Below are 19,314 nucleotides of genomic sequence, written 5' to 3'. Positions count from 1 at the left end.
AAATTCATTGTTTATGCACCACACCCAGTGCTCCATGCAATATGTGCCCTCCATAATACCCACCACCAGGCTCATGGCACCCCCCCACCCCCTCTCCAAAACCCTCAGTTTGTTTCTCGGAGTCCATATCTCTCATGGTTTGTCTCCCCCTCCAATTTCCCCCAACTCACTTCTTTTCTCCATCTCCCAATGTCTTCTTTGTTATTCCTTATGCTGCACAAGTAAGTGAAACCATATAATTGACTCTCTCTGCTTGACTTATTTCACTCAGCGTAACCTTTGTATAACTTTTGTTATACAAAAGTTGGGTATTCATCCTTTCTGATGGAGGCATAATACTCCACTCTATGTATGGACAATATCTTCTTTATCCATTTGTCCGTTGAAAGGCAGCTTGGTTCTTTCCACAGTTTGGCGACTGTAGCCACTGCTGCTATGAATATTGGGGTACAGATGGCCCTTCTTTTCACTACATCTGTATCTTTGGGCTAAATAACCAGGAGCACAACTGCAGGGTCATAGAGGAGCTCTCTTTTATAATTTCTTAAGGATCTCCACACTGTTTTCCAAAGTGGCTGCAGCAACTTTCATTCCCACCAACAGTGGAAGAGGGTTCCCCTTTCTCCACATCCTCTCCAACAATTGTTGTTTACTGTCTTGTTAATTTTGGCCATTCTAACTGGTGTAAGGTGGTATCTCAATGTGTTTTGATTTGAATCTCCCTGATGGCTAATAATGATGAACATTTTTTCATGTGTCTGTTAGCCATTTGTATGTCTTCTTTGGAGAAGTGTCTGTTCATGCCTTCTGTCCATTTTTTGATGTGATCATCTGTTTTGTGTGTGTTGAGTTTGAGGAGTCCTTATAGATCTTGGATATCAGCCCTTTGTTTGTACTGTCATTTGTGAATATTTTCTCCCATTCTGTGGGTTGCCTCTTTGTTTTTTTGACTGTTTCCTTTGCTGTGCAGAAGCTTTTGATCTTGATGAAGTCCCAAAGGTTCATTTTCCCTTTTGTTTCCTTTGTCTTTGGAGACATGTCTTGAAAGAAGTTGCTGTGGCTGATGTCGAAGAGGTTACTTCCTATATTCTCCTCTAGGATTTTGATAGATTCCTGCCTCAGGTTGAGGTCTTTTATCCATTTCGAGTTAATCTTTGTGTATGGTGTAAGAGAATGGTCGACTTTCATTTTTGTATACATGGCTGTCCAATTTTCTCAGCACCATTCATTGAAGTTGAAAAAACTTGAAAAAGACGACTGTTTTAGTCGTCTTTTTCCACCGTATATTGTCTTTTTTCCACCGTATATTTTTTCCTTCTTTGCTGAAGATTATTTGACTATAAAGTTGAGGGTCCATATCTGGGCTCTCTACTCTGTTCCACTGGCCCATGTGTCTGTTTTTGTGCCAGTACCATGCTGTCTTGGTGATCACAGCTCTGTGGTAAAGCTTGAAATCAGGCAACCTAACACCATTTGTTGAAGAAACTATCCTTTCTACATTAAGTGTTCTTGGCCTCTCTGTCAAATATTAGTGTCAGAAAGATACACTCTCATTTTTACTGTAGCATAATTTACAATAGCCATGATATGGAAACAACCTAAGAATCCATCAATGATGAATGGAAAAAGAAGATGTACAATACAATGGAATATCATTCAGCCATGAGAAAGAAGGAAATCTTGTCCATTTGTGACAATATGGATGGACCTTGAGGGCATTATGTTCAGTGAGATAAACCAGACAGAGGAAGAGAAATACTGCATGATATTACTTATCTGTGGAATCTAAAACCACTGAACTGGTAGAAACAGGGAGTAGAATGATAGTTATCAGGAAAATTGGGGAGATGTTATTTAAGGGCACAAACTTCCAACTAGAAGATTAATAAGTTCTGGAGATCTAAGTACAGCATAGTGGTTACACGTAATACCAAATGCATGCAAGTTATAAAGAGACTAGATCTTGAAAGTTCTCCCTACAGCAAAGAAATGATAATTATGTGCCATAACAGTTGGGTTAGCTAATGCTAGGTGGTAATCCCACTGCAATATATAAAGGTATCAAATCCATACTTACACTGTAGACTTACACAATATTTATGTCAATTATATATCAATAAATTTCTCTAACAAAACACTTGCAATAAAGATGTTTAGAAAAGTGGGGGGGGGGCAAATAACCTTTTCTTTTTTTTTTTTTCCATTTTATTTATTTTTTCAGCGTAACAGTATTCATTCTTTTTGCACAACACCCAGTGCTCCATGCAAAACGTGCCCTCCCCATTACCCACCACCTGTTCCCCCAACCTCCCACCCCTGACCCTTCAAAACCCTCAGGTTGTTTTTCAGAGTCCATAGTCTCTTATGGTTCGCCTCCCCTCCCCAATGTCCATAGCCCGCTCCCCCTTTTCTTTTTAATGGCAAAAACTTTGCACAGAAACTCCACAAAGGAAGATACATGACAGGCCATTAGCACATGAAATAAATGTTGATCATTATTAGTTATCAGGAAGTACTCATTCAAGTTACACTGAGAGCCTACTGAACACCTGTCAGAAGAGTGAAAGTGAAAATCTGTTGGTAAGGGTGTGAAATGAGGAACTTTTAGGAGTAGTATAAAATGGCACATCCATCTTGGAAAACCTTTGGGCTGTTTTGCACAAAACTGAACATACACCCAATCTACGATCCAGCAATTCCAATCCTAAATATTTATTTAAGCATATGAGGTCATATGCTTATGAAAAAAAGACAACATGAATTTTTGCAGCAATTTCATGAAAAAAAAAACAGTAAAAACTAGGAACAGAAAAAAATAAAAAACAAAACAAAAAACTAGGAACAGTTCTGGAATCTGTTATGATGAAAATAGATTACCAACTGATATAGTAATAGAATGTAATACTATTATCAATGAAAAGGAAAGAACCTGCTGCTAGATGAAGCTCAAGAACATTAGGCTCCAAAATTATTATGTGTACAAAATACTCAGAAGCATTACACAAAAGACCGCTTATGTAGGACTCCATTTAAATCTAAAATAGGGAGACCTCCTCTATGCAGGAGGCGTGGTTGGGATGAGGATGAGTTTTGACTGGAAAGTCTCAACAGGGGAATTTTGGATGACAGTAATCTTCTATATCTTTGGGGAGGTGCAAATTACACAGATATATGCATTTCTCAAAAGTCAGCAAATGCAAATGTAAGATTTGTGCATTGTACTGTATGTACTCTTTACACCAAGAAAAACTAGATGAATCTTTTTGCTAAAATATTTAAGGGAAGGGTACAGATATTTGCAATTTACTATAAAATTTTGTTAATTTTGATCATTCTAACGTGTGTAAGGTGGTATCTCAATGTGGTTTTGATTTGAATCTCCTTGATGGCTAATAATGATGAACATTTTTTCATGTGCCTGCTAGCCATTTGTATGTCTTCACTGGAGAAGTATCTGTTCATGCCTTCTGCCCATTTTTTGATGTGATTATCTGTTTTTTGAGTGTTGAGTCTGAGGAGTCCTAATAGATCTTGGATATCAGCCCTTTGTTTGTACTGTCATTTGCAAATATCTTCTCCCATCCTGTGGGTTGCCTCTTTGTTTTTATGACTGTTTCCTTTGTTTTGCAGAAACTTTTGATCTTGATGAAGTCCCAAAGGTTCATTTTCCCTTTTGTTTCCTTTGTCTTTGGAGACATGTCTTGAAAGAAGTTGCTGTGGCCAGTGTTGAAGAGGTTACTGCCTATGTTCTCCTCTAGGATTTTGATAGATTCCTGCCTCAGGTTGAGGTCTTTTACCCATTTCAAGTTTATCTTTGTGAATGTTGTAAGAGAATGGTCAAGCTTCATTCTTCTATATATAGCTGTCCAATTTTCCCAGCATCATTTATTGAAGAGACTGTCTTTTTTACGCTGCATATTTTTTCCCGCTTTGTCGAAGACTATTTGACCATAGAGTTGCAGATCCATATCTGGGCTCTCTACCCTGTTTCATTGGTCTATGTGTCCGTTTTGTGCCAGTACCATGCTGTCTTGGTGATCACAGCTTTGTAGTAAAGCTTGAAATCAGACAACGTGATGCCCCCAGCTTTGTTTTTCTTTTTCAACATTTCCTTAGAATTTGGAGTCTTTGCTGTGTCCAAATTTTAGGATTGTTTGTTTTAGCACTTTGAAAAATGCCGCTTGTATTTTGATTGGGATGACATTGAAAGTATAGATTGCTCTGGGCAGCACAGACATTTTAACAATGTTTATTCTTCTGATCCATGAGCATGGAATATTTTTCCATCTTTTTAAGTCTTCTTCAATTTCTTTCATGAGTGTTCTGTAGTTCCTCGAGTATAGGTCGTTTACCTGTTTGGTTAGGTTTATTCCAGGGTATCTTATGGTTTTGGTGCTATTGTAAATGGAACTGATTCCCTGATTTCTCTTTCTACAGTTACATTGTTAGTGTATAGGAAAGCAACTCATTTCTGTGCACCCAGTTTGTATCCTGCCACATTACTGAATTGTATGAATTCTAGTAATTTGGGGGTAGAATCCTTTGGGTTTTCCACATAAAGGTTCATGTCATCAGCAAAGAGAGAAAGTTTGACTTCTTCTTTGCTGAGTTGAATATCTTTTATTTCTTTTTGTTGTCTGAGGGTTTTAGAGGGGAAGGGGATGAGGGGAGGGGTGAGCCTGGTGGTGAGTATTAAAGAGGGCATGTAATACATGGAGCACTAGGTGTTGTACATAAACAGTGAATCTTGATACACTGCATCAAAAACTAAGTATGTATTTTACAGTGATTAACATAACAATAAAAAATAAAGTACTATTTCTGAATAATCTTTCACTGAGTCAGAGTGGGTTCAAAGTGCCCAAAGCAGAGTAAATGCACCTGAAACAGTTTCCTAGGGCCACCATGGCTCAAGCTTGTACATGCTCTTGTCTTTCTTATTGTACCATGTGGTAATTGGGAATCTCCAGGGAGAAAGAACCAGTGAATAAGAGAGACAGGTCGACAGGAAAAGACAGATTTATTTTAAGGAATTGGTTCCACAATTGTGGCTGGCAAGTCTGAATTCACAGGGCAGGCCAGCAGGCTGGATTCCCAGGGGAGTTGGGGTTGCCACCTGGAGGCAGGATTCCTTCTTCCTTAGGGGACTCTCGGTCTTTCTCTTACCTTTGACTGATTGGATGAGGCCCATCCACATTATGGTGGGGGTCATCTGCTTTACTCAAAAGCTACAGATTTAAATGCTAATCTCATTTAAAAACTACCTTCACAGGTACCAGACACAGACACAGTCTGGTGTCTGACCAAATATCTGAGTACCGCTGCTTAGCCATAAAACCCATAAGATTAACCATCACACACCATACCACAATTTTCGATTTCTCCTACCTGCTTTTTCAATAAGATTTCTGCCCTCAGGAAGCCACCAGTCCTGTCAGAAACACAATATCTAATGCAGCACATGTCTGTTAAATTAACAAGCAACCCAATTCACTTGATAATACAAATCATCAATCACTTCAACGTGCCCTTGGCCCCACACAGGCTACTCACGGCATGGCAGCCAAAGTGACCTTCTACGGACTTCACAAGCAAATTATGTTATTCCTGAGGTCAGAACATCCCAGGGCCTTCCCTTCTCAATCTTTAACATGGTAGACTATGTCCTATGTGATCTGGTCCTTGTGGACATCACTGACCTCTCCTGCCATTCTCCCCACCTTGAAGCTCCTTAAAACTCCCGACCACCCTCCCTTCCAGACCTTTGCACTTGCTCTTCCCTCCACCTGGCCTTCCTCCTTCTGTTAGGATTCTGCTCACACAGCATCTTACCACCAAGAGCACCCTGTCCTCCTCTTTGGGAGCACTGGCCAGCAGAAATGTCTAGGATGATGGAAATGACCTATAATCTGAGCTCTCTAGTCTAGTATCCACCAGCCTCATGTGGCTATTAAGCACTTAAAATGTGGCTAGTGTGCCTGAGGAACTAAATGTTTATCATTTTCTTTAATGTTAATTAACTTAAATTTAAATATTCACCACATGCGGTTAGTAGCTCAGCTATGACAGCTCAGCTCTATAAATCAGCAACCTTTTTCTATGACAGCTCAGCTCTATAAATCAGCAACGTCTTTCTGCCACTACCTCCCAGAACACCGTACCCCCCCCACATTCCTATAGTTTAATGTACTTATTACTTTGCAATTACCATAAATATACATATTTACCTATTTGTCACCTCTCTTCTAAATGTAAAGGAAAACACTCATGTCTACCACTGGATCAAAGTCTGGTGCTTAGCACTGGGTAGGCATTCAGTATTCATGGATTGAATTTATAAAAGAACTAACGAAAAGATAAAGGAAGGAAAGAAGGAAGGAAGGGAGGGAGGGACGATGGGAGGGAGAAGGGGAGGAGAAAATGAAAGGAATGGTGGGAACAAAGGAGGGACGGCTGATTCTACACAAATTCTTAGATCACTATCTCAGTTTAACTCTATGAATTGTGAATGGTCTAATTAAAAGTGTGGGATTGTTAAAACAGCAGGTGCCTGGTCGTATCAGTCTTTGTTTCAAATCCCAGCTGGGATACTTCCTGCCTGTGTGACCATGGGTGAGCCACTCCATCTTGGAGTCACCAAGTCTAAGTATTTCTGTCTAGGTTCTTCCACTTCTATAATAGAAATAATATTTACTTGAGGATATAAGGATATCTGACATTCAGTATGAATTCAGTATGTAACCAAAGCAAATATTGCCGAAGGAGATTTCGGAGTAAGTGGGAACAGACAGGCTCGGCTAGGGGGCTCCTTCTTGTTCTCTAAAAGTCCTTGCCTTCTTTTCATTGTTTCCAAGAGCCTGTCGCTGGAAACAGTTGAGGATTACAAATAAGTACTTTCCACAAACCAACCTCCCAACAACAAAAAAAAGCCCAAGACAGTTGGATTCACTGTGGAATTTTACCAAAATGTTTTACCAGACATTTCAGGAAGAATTAATACCAATTTTCTCAAACTCTTCCCAAAAACTGAAGAGGAGGGAACACGTCCACTCATGTTACAGGCCTGGAAGGACCATGTTAACAAAGCCAGGCAAAGAAAGACACAAGAAAACAAACTACAGGCCAATCTATCTTGTGAATATGGATGCAAAACTCTTCAGCAAACTACTAGCAAATCAAATCAATAGCACTTTAGGGGATCACACACCATGAGCAAATGCAACTTATCCCTGGGACATAAGGATGGTTCAACATATGGAAATCAATTTATGTGATATCCCACAGTAACAAAAAAAAAAGATAAAATCACATGATCATCTGAACAGAGGCAGAAAAAGCACTTGACAAAAGTAAGAATACTTCCATGATAAAAATCCTCAACGAAGTAAGAATAGAAGGGAATTACCTCAATACAAGAGAGGTCATATATGAAAAGCCTACAATTAACATTATAGTGAAAAACTGAGTTTCCTTTGAGATCAGGAATGAGGCAAGGATGCCCACTATCCCCACTTCTGTTCAACATAGTACTGGAAGTCCAAGCCAGAGTATTTAGTTGAAAGCAAAATAAAAGGCATCCAAATTGAAAAAGAAGTAAAATTGCCCCTGTTTGCAGCTGATATAATCAAATGTATAAAAAATCCTAAAAATGCCACAGGAAAAAAAAAATAGAATGAATGAATTCAGAAGTTGCAGGATACAAAATCAATACACAAAAATCAGCTGTGTCTCCATACACTAATAATGAATTATCTGAAAATGACATTAGAGAAACAGTCCTATTTACAATAGCATCAAAAAGAATAAATACTTAGGAATAAATTTAACTAAGAAAGTAAAAGACTGATATATAGAAAATAACAGAACCTTGACAAAAGAAATTAAGACACAAACAAATGGAAAGGCAACCATTTCATGGGTTGGAAGACTTACTATTATCAAAATGTCTATACCACCCAAAGCAATTTACAGAGTCAATGCAATCCTCATCAAAATCCCAATGGCCTTTTTTTTATAGAAATAGAAAAAATTATAAATCATATGGAACCACAAAAGATCACAAATAGCTGAATCAATCTTGGGCAAGAGCAAAGTTGGTGACACCACACATAACTAATTTCAAATTATATTACAAAGTTACAGTCATCAGAACAACATGGTGCTGGCATAAAGACATAGAGACCAATGGAACATAATAAAGATCCCAGAAAAAAAAAAATCCATGCATATATGGTCCACTGATCTTTGACCAGGGTACCAAGAATATAGAGTGGGTAAATGCAGTCTCTCCACAAATGGTGCTGGAAAACTGGATATCCAAATGCAGACAAATGAACTTGAACCCTTATCTCATACCACACACAAAAGTCAACTCAAAATGAGTTAAAGGTTTAAATGTTAAGACTTAAAACTATAAACCCCCTAGAAGAAAACATTTAAAAAAAAAAAAGCTTCATGACATTGGTCTTAGCAATGATTGCATAGGTACGATATCAAAAACACAGTAACAAAAATAAACAAGTACATCAAACTAAAAAGCTTCTTGCACAGCAAAGAAAGTAGTCAACAGAATATAAAGACAACCTACAGTATGGGAGAAAACATTCAGAGGCTAATGAGCCCCTTCAATTCAATAGTTTAAAAAAAAATTTTAAAGTAAGAATCTGATTTTAAGGTGGGCTACAGACTTGAATAGATGTTTCTCCAAACAAGATGTACAAATGGCTCACATGTATATTAAAACATGCTGAATAGGACTAATCATGAGGGAAATGGAAATCAAAATCACAGAAAGGGGGCACCTGGGTGGCACAGTTGATAAGCTTCTGACTCTTGGTTTTGGCTTGGGTCCTGATCTCGGGGTCATGGGATTGAGCCCCATATCTGGCTTCATGCTTGGTGCAGCGTCTGCTTGGGATTCTCTCTCTCTTTCCCTTTGTCCCTCCCATCATGCCCTTTCTCAAATGCATAAATAAATCTTAAGGAAAAAAACATACACCTGTCAGGATGGCTACTATCAAAAAAACAAAACAAAACAACAACAACAAAACAAAAGACAACAAATACTGGCAAGGATGTAGAGAAATTAGAGCCCTTGCACACTCTCTGTTTCTATGGGAATGTAATGGATAATATATAATGCTTCTATGGTGGGAATGTAACATGGCGTAGCCACAATGGAAAACAGCATGGTGGTTCCTCAAAAAATTAAAATGAGAACTGCCATATGACTCAGCAACATCATTTCTAGATGTTTATCCAATATAATTGAAATCAGATTTGAGAAGAGATAATTGCACTCCTATATTCATTGTAGCATTAGTCACAATAGCCAAGATGTGGTAACAATGTAAATGGCCAGCAACAACAGGCGACTGAATTTTAAAAATGTGGTATGTAGGTACAATGAAATATGATTCAGCATTTAAAAGAGAAAGAAACTCTACAACATAAATTCTATAATACAATACGGATGAATCTTGAGGAAGCCATGCTAAGTGAAATAAGTCAGTAATGGAAAGACAAATACTGCCTGCTTCTACAGATACAAAGTATCTTAACAGTCATAAGTATTAAAGTCCTAGAATCAAAGAAAGGAATGGTAGTTGTGGGGGACTGAGGGCTTGGGGAAATGGGGAGTCACTAACCAAGAGGCATAAAGTTCCAGCTATGTAAGATACTGAATAAACTCTAGAGTTCTGCTGTCCAACATTGCACTCATAGTCAACAATAATATATGGCACACTTAAAAATTTCTTATGAGGGTAGATCTCATATCAAGGATTCTTTCCGCCATAAAAATTCTTTCTAAAATGCCTACACTGCAGGAAAGAGTTGATATTGGCCGTCTCCTAAATCTGTGGCTTTTGTTTTCTACTTTCCTCATTTAGATCCTCAAGGAAGAAACAGCATAAGCAATCTTGAAATAATTACCATTGTAATCCACCTAACCCAGGGCTGCCGTGGTAACCTGATTTGCAAAATGAAATTATAGCGGATCCAAAGGAAACTATTCAGACTTTCTTTCACATTTCAAATTTGGCGAACTGAAATCTTTCTGTCAAACAGGAAATTCCCAGTGCCTGGCAACCAACACAGAAACAGACACAGACACGCACATGTACATGACCCTAGGGGTTGGGACTTTTATATTTTGTTAATGGAATTTTTTAAAAAAATCCATCATCCTTACCTTTCCAAAACTCCCTTTGCCTATGGCCCGCAGAATCTGAAAATGGTCAAAGTTGACTGCAAAAGAAAATGAGGGAAAGAAACAAGTCAGATTTGCCAAACCTTGCACTGGTTCTTGGAAGTTCTCCCTACGTACCTACCCGAGTATTCCAAATGGCTTCTGGCTTCAATTCCATCCTATCTGCCATGGCAGCATTCCACCACTGAATGGATACTTCTCAGCACATTTTATGCCCCGCCCCCAACACCTCCCCAGTGGGTATATAGGATGAGAGACATCTTTTGGGCCCAGGGGAAGGGACCACAGAGAAAAATCTGGATACTTGAATTACCAAATTCTTGCACTCGCTGTTGTTCCCTTTGCCAGGATGACTTTTCCCTACCTCTTATCTTACATGCTCAGATCTTACACGCTCAGCTCACCTGTCTCAGGGTCCAAGGTGTTAACTCTGTCTCCTTTATGGTATCTGAACCCTCAAATGCACCGACCATATCGTGGGTCTTTCCTGCTTGGACGTCTGTCTAGCCCTGGCATGGTGAGCTCCTGGAGAATGGAGACGTTGATCCCTCAGTCTCATCCTGGCAGTGCCCTGTCTCACGCCTCCCCTTCTTCAGAGGTCTCCCCATTCTTGATATTTCTACTGCCTTACTCTGGTCTGGTTTCCACCCCATATCTACAGTGCAGCAGACCAACAACTCATGGCCATGCTACTATATCCAATGGACACCTTTCTGTCCTCCTTGTACTTGGTCGCTCATCCTTTTTAAGCCCCTGCTTGGTTTCTATGGAGGCCAGTTCATGCTTCAGCTCATGTTTCGTGGACATTCAGCTTCATCTTCCCAACCACTAAATACTGAATTCTGTCAAGCCTCCATCTACCATCTTCCTTTTTGCGCTGGCTCCAAAGGCTTCCGGCAGCACCTAACTGCCAATGACTCTCCAAGGAACCTCTTCTCTAGCCTTCAGCCTGTATGTACTGATTGACACCTACCTCACAATAACTCTTGAAAGCTTCAAAGCCACCTTGAACCCAACAAGTCAAGGCGAGCATAGAAGGAGTACTTCACCATGCATTTGACCTCGTGCACTCAAAGTCTAGAAACTCATCCGACACACCTCTCTCACTCAACCCCTTAGCAACCCTTTATTGGGTTAGGTGCACTGTACCTCTTGGCTATCTCTCCCATCCGTCCACCAGTAGCCACTCTCTGGTCCACTACTCCATCCTCTCTTGACCTTCCCATCCCAGAATATGCGCTTATTGTAGGCAACCCACCTTGCTCATCCTCTGCTCCCACCCCTTCAATCCTCCCTCATTGTTTTCTGGGAAAAGAGCAAATTCTTACACAATCAAACTGCTGCTACTTCTACTGCACCCCCCACCATTCTCCCCACACCCACTGAGCTCCAGATGCACAAGCTTCTTTCCTGTGCCTAGAACAATCATTCTCCACCCCTTTAACGCTCTTCTCCTGGCTGTACAGTCACTAATTCCACTCCCTCTTCACCCTTCTGCATCCAGAAAAAACTGCTCTCAGCCTCCAGATGAGTCTGCCTCCCACTACACTCTCCCAGGGCTGTGGGACCCTCCTCCAAAACACGCTGTTCTGTATTATTGTACACAGATTTGATTTAAATCCATTTTTCCCCCGCTAGATGCTAAGCTCCCTGGAGTCAAAGGACACTTGTCTGCTTGTCCCCCTGCATCCCCAGCACCTAGCATGGTGTCAGCACACGGTGATGATTCAACAGCAATTTGCCAGCTAAAGGGCCAACTGAAAGCAGTTCCCCACATCACAGTGCCAATCACAATTGCTGGTCCATAATGAGTGTTCGGTAAATATTTTTTAATTAGATTGAATTACAGCCAGTTCCCAATAACTAGAGAGGCATGTCGTTTACAAAAGATGAAGTGAATTGATTAGTTCACTACATTATGGGGGCGAGGATGTGGGGAAGTGAACGAACACAATTAGATGCCTCTGTATTAAACGTACATGCAGGAGGACAATTATGTTGAATTGCATCCCTACAGACCGAAGTCAGAATCCAAGGTGCCATCGAATGCCTGATGTGCTTAGAATAGAGAGACAATGTTCATGGTTAACTTAGTAAAACCTGGGTTCCTTGACCTACTTTGCTTTCCTTGGCGTAGAACTTTCCAGGAAAAGAAATTCTGCGCTTTCACTTCTTGCCCACTCACCAAAAGTCAAAGAAGAGAAAAACAAGGTGTCTAGAATGCATTTGCCATGTGCCCAGCAGTGAGCTAAGAAACTGTGCAGATCGTCTCATGCGCCCCAAGGCCCCCAAGGGTTTGCCAGCTGTCCCCCACTCAGCAACAAACATCTCTGTCTCCCCAAAGTGTCCCTGGAGCATCAGAATGCCATCCTTCTAGGCCATGGTTTCACGGGCCTGGAAAGCCATTCTCCAACACCCCAGCTCCGGCCTGGTCTGAGACACGTGGCTCCCACGCTCTCTCAGGAAGCCTTTCCCCACTCCCAATGCATCCCATTCTCCTTCATGCCATCTCTGGACTTTCTGTAGACATCTGGCCACCGATCAGGAGAACCCAGCCTCAGTCAGACTGCTTAGGTCCACGAGCCAGCCCTGCCACAGCCTTGGATGGTCGCTGGGCCTCCATGTGTCTCACTTCCCCCACCTGTAAAGTGGGAGCATCCGTGACTACCTTCCACAGAAGTGTAGAGTAGTGCCTGACACGGCGACCTCCCAAAAAGCCCTTGCAGTTGTGCAGGGGGACAAGGAGCAATCCTCCCTCCCATCTGGTTTCTTCTAAGAGGCCTATTTCCCTGGACACCCATGGTCTCTTGCCCCATCAAAGGTGGTATGAGCCAGACAAGGAATCACAAAGTGTATTTCTGCTTGTTCTGTTATCTCTCTGCAAACTGTCTTCAGGGAGCAAGATTTTCCTCTGACCCTTCTTCCCAGAAGCTTCTTAGGGCCAGCCGTCATGTGCAGAGTACTGTGCAGCTCAGAGCTGCCATGAATAGTGGGGGAGTCTGGCTATTTCTGGGCTTCAGCATCACGGAGTCCTTGCTGGTGCCCTCCTGGGCCACACATCTCAAACCCAGGTAAGGCATGGTTCTCCACTGACCACGCCCGCCCCCTGTCTTGTCTCTTAACTGGAGAGGGGTATTAATTACCCAGCCAACTGGCAAATGCCAAAACCCATTATTATTTTTTAAAAGATATTTATTTATTTATTTATTTAACACAGAGAGAGAGAGAGAGAGAGAGAGAGAATATAAGCAGGGGGAGTAGGAGAGGGAGAAGCAGGACTCCCGCCAAGCAGGGAGCCCAATGCAGGGCTCCATCCCAGGACCCTGGGACCATGACCTGAGCTGAAGGCAGATCCTTAACAACTGAGCCACCCAGGCACCCCGAAACCTATTATTATTTTAACAGTTAGTATTATAATGCTGTAAGTAGTCTCTCTCATCCTTATCCCCTACAAAAATGTGTGCTCCTTGTGGGCTTCTTACACAATATATGAGACAAATAGGTACTTATTTAATGTTTATTTGCTTATTGGACTAGATTGGATTTAAATGACTTTGAGCATATAGCCTGTGTTTTCCATTTATTTGGCATCTCCCTGAGGCCCGGTATACTGATACTTACATAAATAGTGCCTATATGAGCACACTTTGAATAAGTGAAGGGTTTACAGTTGGCTGGTAAGCATTTGAAATGGCTTCAGTGAGCATGCCAAGCCAAAGACAGGCCTAGAAGTTGCACTGTCACATAGGGTTGTTGGCCCAGAGCAAGAAGACTTGGCTGGGGGACATGAGGGGTTAACCAGTGAGTTTCTTAGGGTGACCACCTTATTGCCGTTTGCCTGGGACCTTCCTTGTCTTATCACTGACAGTGATGCAGTCCTGGGCAAACCAGGACAGTTGGTCACCCGCAGGTTTCTAAAATCATTAATCTGGCCCACCGGGAGAAGTCACACTCACTCCTCCAGGAGGAGGGTAAGGTACACTCAGGGACGGCAAGGTACACTCTTTAAAAAGCAGTGTCTGTTCAGACCACAAGACACAGGGTGACACTGTGACGATTGTGCTGTGAAGGTAGGAACAAGGGGGCACACTTGCCAGTGACTTCACCCACACAAGACAGCAGTGGCTTCCGCCTGTCACAGGGACAAGGAAATGACACACGGGCCATTAAATAACTGGTTGCTTGCCCCGCTGGGCTCAACTCTCCCTGCTTCTCTAATTAAGAAAGCTCAGGTCTGTTTAGGGACCCTTGTGACCATCTCCAGGTAATGAGTCACAACTGGTCTAATCCAGTGGTATTCAACCCTGGAGGCTTCTTAAGGCAGATCATGGCCCCACTCCTGAATTTCTGCAGAGGGACCAGAGAATTTGCATCCCTAATAAGTTCCTGGTAATACTGACAGCCCAGGGGCCAATTGTCCATTCCACTTTCCCAGACATTTGTGCTGCTGGCAGTGATCCTGTGCCCAGACCTAGTCAATGAGAGCAGAGGATTATGGGGGTCTTTCTGGGAAAGCATTTTTTTTCCTGATGAAAAGGGATATTTATAGGTAGAGTGGCTCTTCGACCCTCCTACCTCTTCCTACAATGGATATGGCTATGATGTCTGGAGCTATAGCAGCCATCTTGTGACTACGAGGCAAGATAGGTGTAGAGAAACCACTCCCTGTTGTCAAGCCTCTGAAGCCATGCCAGGAACCACCTACCTTTGGAATTATCATAACTTATCATATTATTAAAAAACAAAACAAAACAAAAAAGCCACAAAACTTATTTGTTCAAACCACTGGGGTTCAAGCTTACTATTACTAGAAGCCAGAGGCATTCCTTTCTGACACACAAAGCCAGCCACACAGAGATTTAGTAAATGCCAACTATTTTATGGTTGGATTTCTAGCCTCATCAAAGTTTTACTAAAAGGAAGAAGAAAGATGTCTGGGGTATAACATAGGGGTCAGGCTACCCGGATGTGAAGACTAACTCCATCACTGACTGGCTGGGTAGCCTTGGGGAAATCCCTTAACCTCTCCGTGCCTGTCTCTTCACTTATAAAATGGGTGTACTCAACTGTTTACCTACGGTGGTTGTGCACATGCAGTAAATCCATACAGGTCAAATATTTAGAACAGGGCTGGCCCTGAAGTAAAGGCTACAAAGAGTAGGTATTATCATCCTGAGTATTCTGCATGAGAGGCTTGTCCCCATTTTTTACCTCCATGACACAACACTAGGCTCATTAAATCATGACCAAACATCACAGGGTGACACAGCTGAAGCTGTACTAGTGCCCATTACTTATGGATGGTGATTATCACACTGGGGAAATCTGGTTGTTCTGCCGTCCAAACCTGTGGTCTCTTCTCATTTCCATCAGACTAATTATTTCTAAGGAAATTCATAGCATTCTTTCAACGTGCTATCTTCAGGAAGCAGTGTACTCAGAGGCAAGTGTGAATTTTTAAGAGAACTAATTACTCCTTCAAACAATCTCTAATGGAAGGTAACCCCCAATCAAAATCGCTTAAGAATATATGCATTTAAGCCTTGTGGGCACCAGGCAAAGAAAGCAAGCCAATGCCCCCTTTCTCACCTCTCTGAAAAGCTAAACCGGGGAGCTCCTTCCTCATAACACCCGTGCCACATATACGGATTGCACACGGGCCGGCCGTTGCCTGTGTGGGAAACTTCACCCAAAAATGCTGATTCCCAACATCATTTCAAAAATTTCAAGATCTGCCCAAACTGGGCCTATGATGCCCCTTGACAGCAGGACATTAGTCTTATGATTCACCACAGTCCGTGCCAGCCCAGCTCCCTGCATCTCTATTTCTTGCCTAATCCTGTAAGCACTTAAGGTTTTGGCCATGTGATGGCAGTAGGAAGAGACCGAACAGACGGGGGAGATGGAAAGGGGCAGAGGTAGAAGGGAAGGTTTAGTGTCCCCCTTGGCTAGCTTTAAGCCCAGCTTCACCATTTTGGTCGCTGTGGACCTGAACAAATAAATTAACTTTCCCAAGCCTTGATTTTCTCATCAGTAAAATGGGGGTAGTGATGCCTACCTCCCCAAGTCAGGGTCAGGGCCATGGGCAACAACCAAGCAAAAGGCTGATTCAGCAAACAGAAGCCACTCAGAGAGTATCAGTCCAAACCCTTGAGTGACCCTAAAAGTATTGATCCAAACCCCTGCTTCAGCCTGGCTGCTTAGCAACTTAGAATCTCGGTTTGTGCCTCCTTAAAAAGGGGTAGCTCATCTGGTTGGATTTTCCTTAGAATGAGACTTTTCTGTAATTAGTGCATAATGGCCGTGATCATTTGGCTTTGGTTTTGTCTGTCATCAGCACAGAGGTAAGGGGGGTATCCAGGTGGCTCCTTGAGGATAGAGCTGAGCCCTGTGCCTCCTGGAATCCAGGTACCTGGCAGGTAACACAATACATGCTCATGAGACACCTGAGAACACGCGTGAGTGAACTGGATAACGAGGTGGGAGAACAGAAAGGAGACTCTTTGGGGACTGGGAATTGCGGTCACCTTCTTTACAGGAATTACTGACCTCCATGCACAAAGGAGGGGTAAGCCGGCTGTGGCAGGCATCCCAAAGTATTTACTGGGTGAAAAAATTAAGACCTACGGAGGGGATGCATACTTGTTGAATGCATGTCTGCTGCATGCCTAGCCATGTCCCAGGTCCTGGGGACCAGCAGTGAACAGAAGACAAAATGACCTTCCACCCATGAAGCTGACCTTCTGGGACCCAAGGCAAATGACCCACCAATCCCTAACTCAGTGGTATATTCTATGAAGAAAAATAAATCCATGTGTATTCGTTTCCTCGTATTGCTATAACAAATCATCACAGATGAAGTGGCTGAAATACAAATTCATCATCTCACAGTTCTGGAGGTCAGAACTCCTCCCACCCAGGTAGAGGACTAGACAGTGACTATGTTGGGAGAGAAGCTGCTATTTTAGATAGGATAGCCAGGGCAGGGCTTTCTAAGAAGAGGATGATTGAGCAGATCTGGAAGAAGGTAAGAGAACACTCCACGATGATATCCAGGGGATGGTTATTGGAGGCAGAGGGAAAAGCAAGTGCAAAGGCCCTTGGCAGGAATGTGCATGATAGCCCGGGGCACAGCAGGCAGGCCAGGCTGGCCTGAGTGCAGCTTGGGGAGAAAAGAAAGTGGGGGAGCTGGTCACCTGGGGCTGGGGTAAGGGCTTTGGGAGGTTTTCTAAACACGATGAAACAGTGCTAGAGGGCTTAGAGTAGGGGGAAGTAAACTGGTCTGGTGATGTTTGTTTAAGCTGCTTGGAAAGATCCCAATTTAGATGTGAACTCAGGGGGTCAAAACTGCCACACCCTGGATGCGGGATCCCAGCAGTTGCATCAGTCCTGCTAAAAACAAGTTCATCTGAGAGATGCAGTGAGTACAGAGGATTTCTAAGGCAGTAAGAATACCCTGTAGGAGGCTCTGATAGTAGATACCTGTCATACATTCGTCCAAGCCCACTAGACGCTCCACACCAAGAGGGAACCCTACTGTGAACTGTGCTCTCTGGGAGCCAATGTGTCCATGTGGGCTCATCGGCTGTCAAAAAGGCACCACTCTGTGGGGGTGTGGATATCAGGAATACCTGCATATGTGGGAGCAGGAAGCATGCAAGAAATGTCTGTGCCACCCCTTCAATTTTGCTGTGGACCTTGAACTTTTTTTTTTAAGTCTACTAAAACAAACAAATAAAACAAAAACCAGATGACTGGAGTGATCAGCCAGCAATCCAGGGAAGGGAGAAGCAAGCAAGCAAGTGTGCAGAGGTGTTGGTCCAGCCTATCCATATGTGGAAAACAGGGTCAGGGACATTCTCAACACTAGACCCGGGTCTGTTCTCAGGTCTCCTGTGTCTATGATATGCCGGTCCTAACGGGAACAGGGAGTTCAGAGGTGGCAGGCTCTGCTCACTAAAAGCTCACAGCCCATCAGGGACCCAGCCAGGTCCTGCAGACTCGGATCCAGGCGCTGGAGCAGTAGAAGGGCTAGGAACCAAGCCCCGGGCGGGTGCGGTCCATGCTGCTGGGAAAGCCCAGAAAAGCTTTCAAAAGCACAAGACCCTGAGTGTGGGTTGGAGGAATTATAAATAAGAGTTCTCCAGCAGGGGTAAGGAGCAGTAGGGATTTCAGGAAAGGCTCCAAGAAAACAGGATCCCAAGGGCATGAATCAGCAGGATGAGCTCCCTGGAACAGCAGGACCCGGGTACGAGTGGAGAAAAATGAGTAGGGGGATTCATGCATTAGATCACTGGACCTGTCTTCAGGGCAGGGATGTATCAGGCCTCAGAAGAGGTGGGAAAAGGATTACTCCAAAGGGACCATTTCCCCTTTGCACACAGCCACCCTCTCTCATTCCTGGTTCCTCTGCCTTCACATGAAGGTCTCAGCCATGGTTACACCCGGGACCCACACTCAGGTGATGACACGGATGAAGCCCCTGGCCAGCATCCAATCTGGCTGCCATGGCCACAGCTGGACCAGTTGTTCCTACAGACTTATCGTGCACTCCTGCTTATATATACCCTTAGCACAGAGTAGACACCAGTGATCGCTAAAGTGAGCTGCAACCATTTCTTCTAGCCTCATTAAAAACTGTTTTGTTTTCTCATTGATAAATGTGTTTCATAAAGCCCAAAAGCCTTTTTTCCCTCTAACTCTGCACTGTTATCAGCATAAACACTGTATCTATAAACATTTAGGAAATCACATGCCTAATTCATACAGGAAAATATTATATGGCAATAATCTCAGGACAGAAGCTAATTTGGATGCTGGTGGAAATGTGGAATCCGTGATAAGGAAAGCATCAAATGTGTCTGAGAAAAGAGAGTAAGAACTAGGCTAACCATTCCTCGAAAGCAAGGCTACCTCACACCATCAGCTGCCTCCAGTCCTGTGGGTCAGGTTGCTGTGGCCACCATAACAAAGAGCCACCAACGGGGTGAGGGGCTTTAAACAACAGAAATTCACTCTCTCACAGGTCTGGAGACCAGAAGTCTGAAATCAAGGTGCTGACAGGGCTGTGCTCCCTCCAAATGCTCTAGAGCAGGATTCTTCCT

The 19,314-nt window shown here is 42.9% G+C and overlaps 1 protein-coding gene across 2 annotated transcripts in view; it reads right to left on the bottom strand.

The window, feature by feature from the left end:
* STK32B (serine/threonine kinase 32B) overlaps positions 1-19,314 on the bottom strand; it is a 436,152-nt gene that overhangs the window by 298,336 nt on the left and 118,502 nt on the right. The window contains exon 2 of one of the 2 annotated variants that reach the window (XM_045986344.1): positions 10,193-10,248. The exons of the other annotated variant lie outside the window; for it this stretch is intronic. Within the exon in view, the coding sequence (XP_045842300.1) occupies positions 10,193-10,248 (56 nt within the window). The remainder of the gene's footprint in view (positions 1-10,192; positions 10,249-19,314) is intronic. 2 annotated transcript variants of the gene reach the window in all.

The sequence above is a fragment of the Meles meles genome, chromosome 2 (assembly GCF_922984935.1).
Source record: "Meles meles chromosome 2, mMelMel3.1 paternal haplotype, whole genome shotgun sequence".
Taxonomy (NCBI): Eukaryota; Metazoa; Chordata; class Mammalia; order Carnivora; family Mustelidae; genus Meles; species Meles meles.
This window is presented reverse-complemented; position numbering and strand designations above follow the sequence as displayed.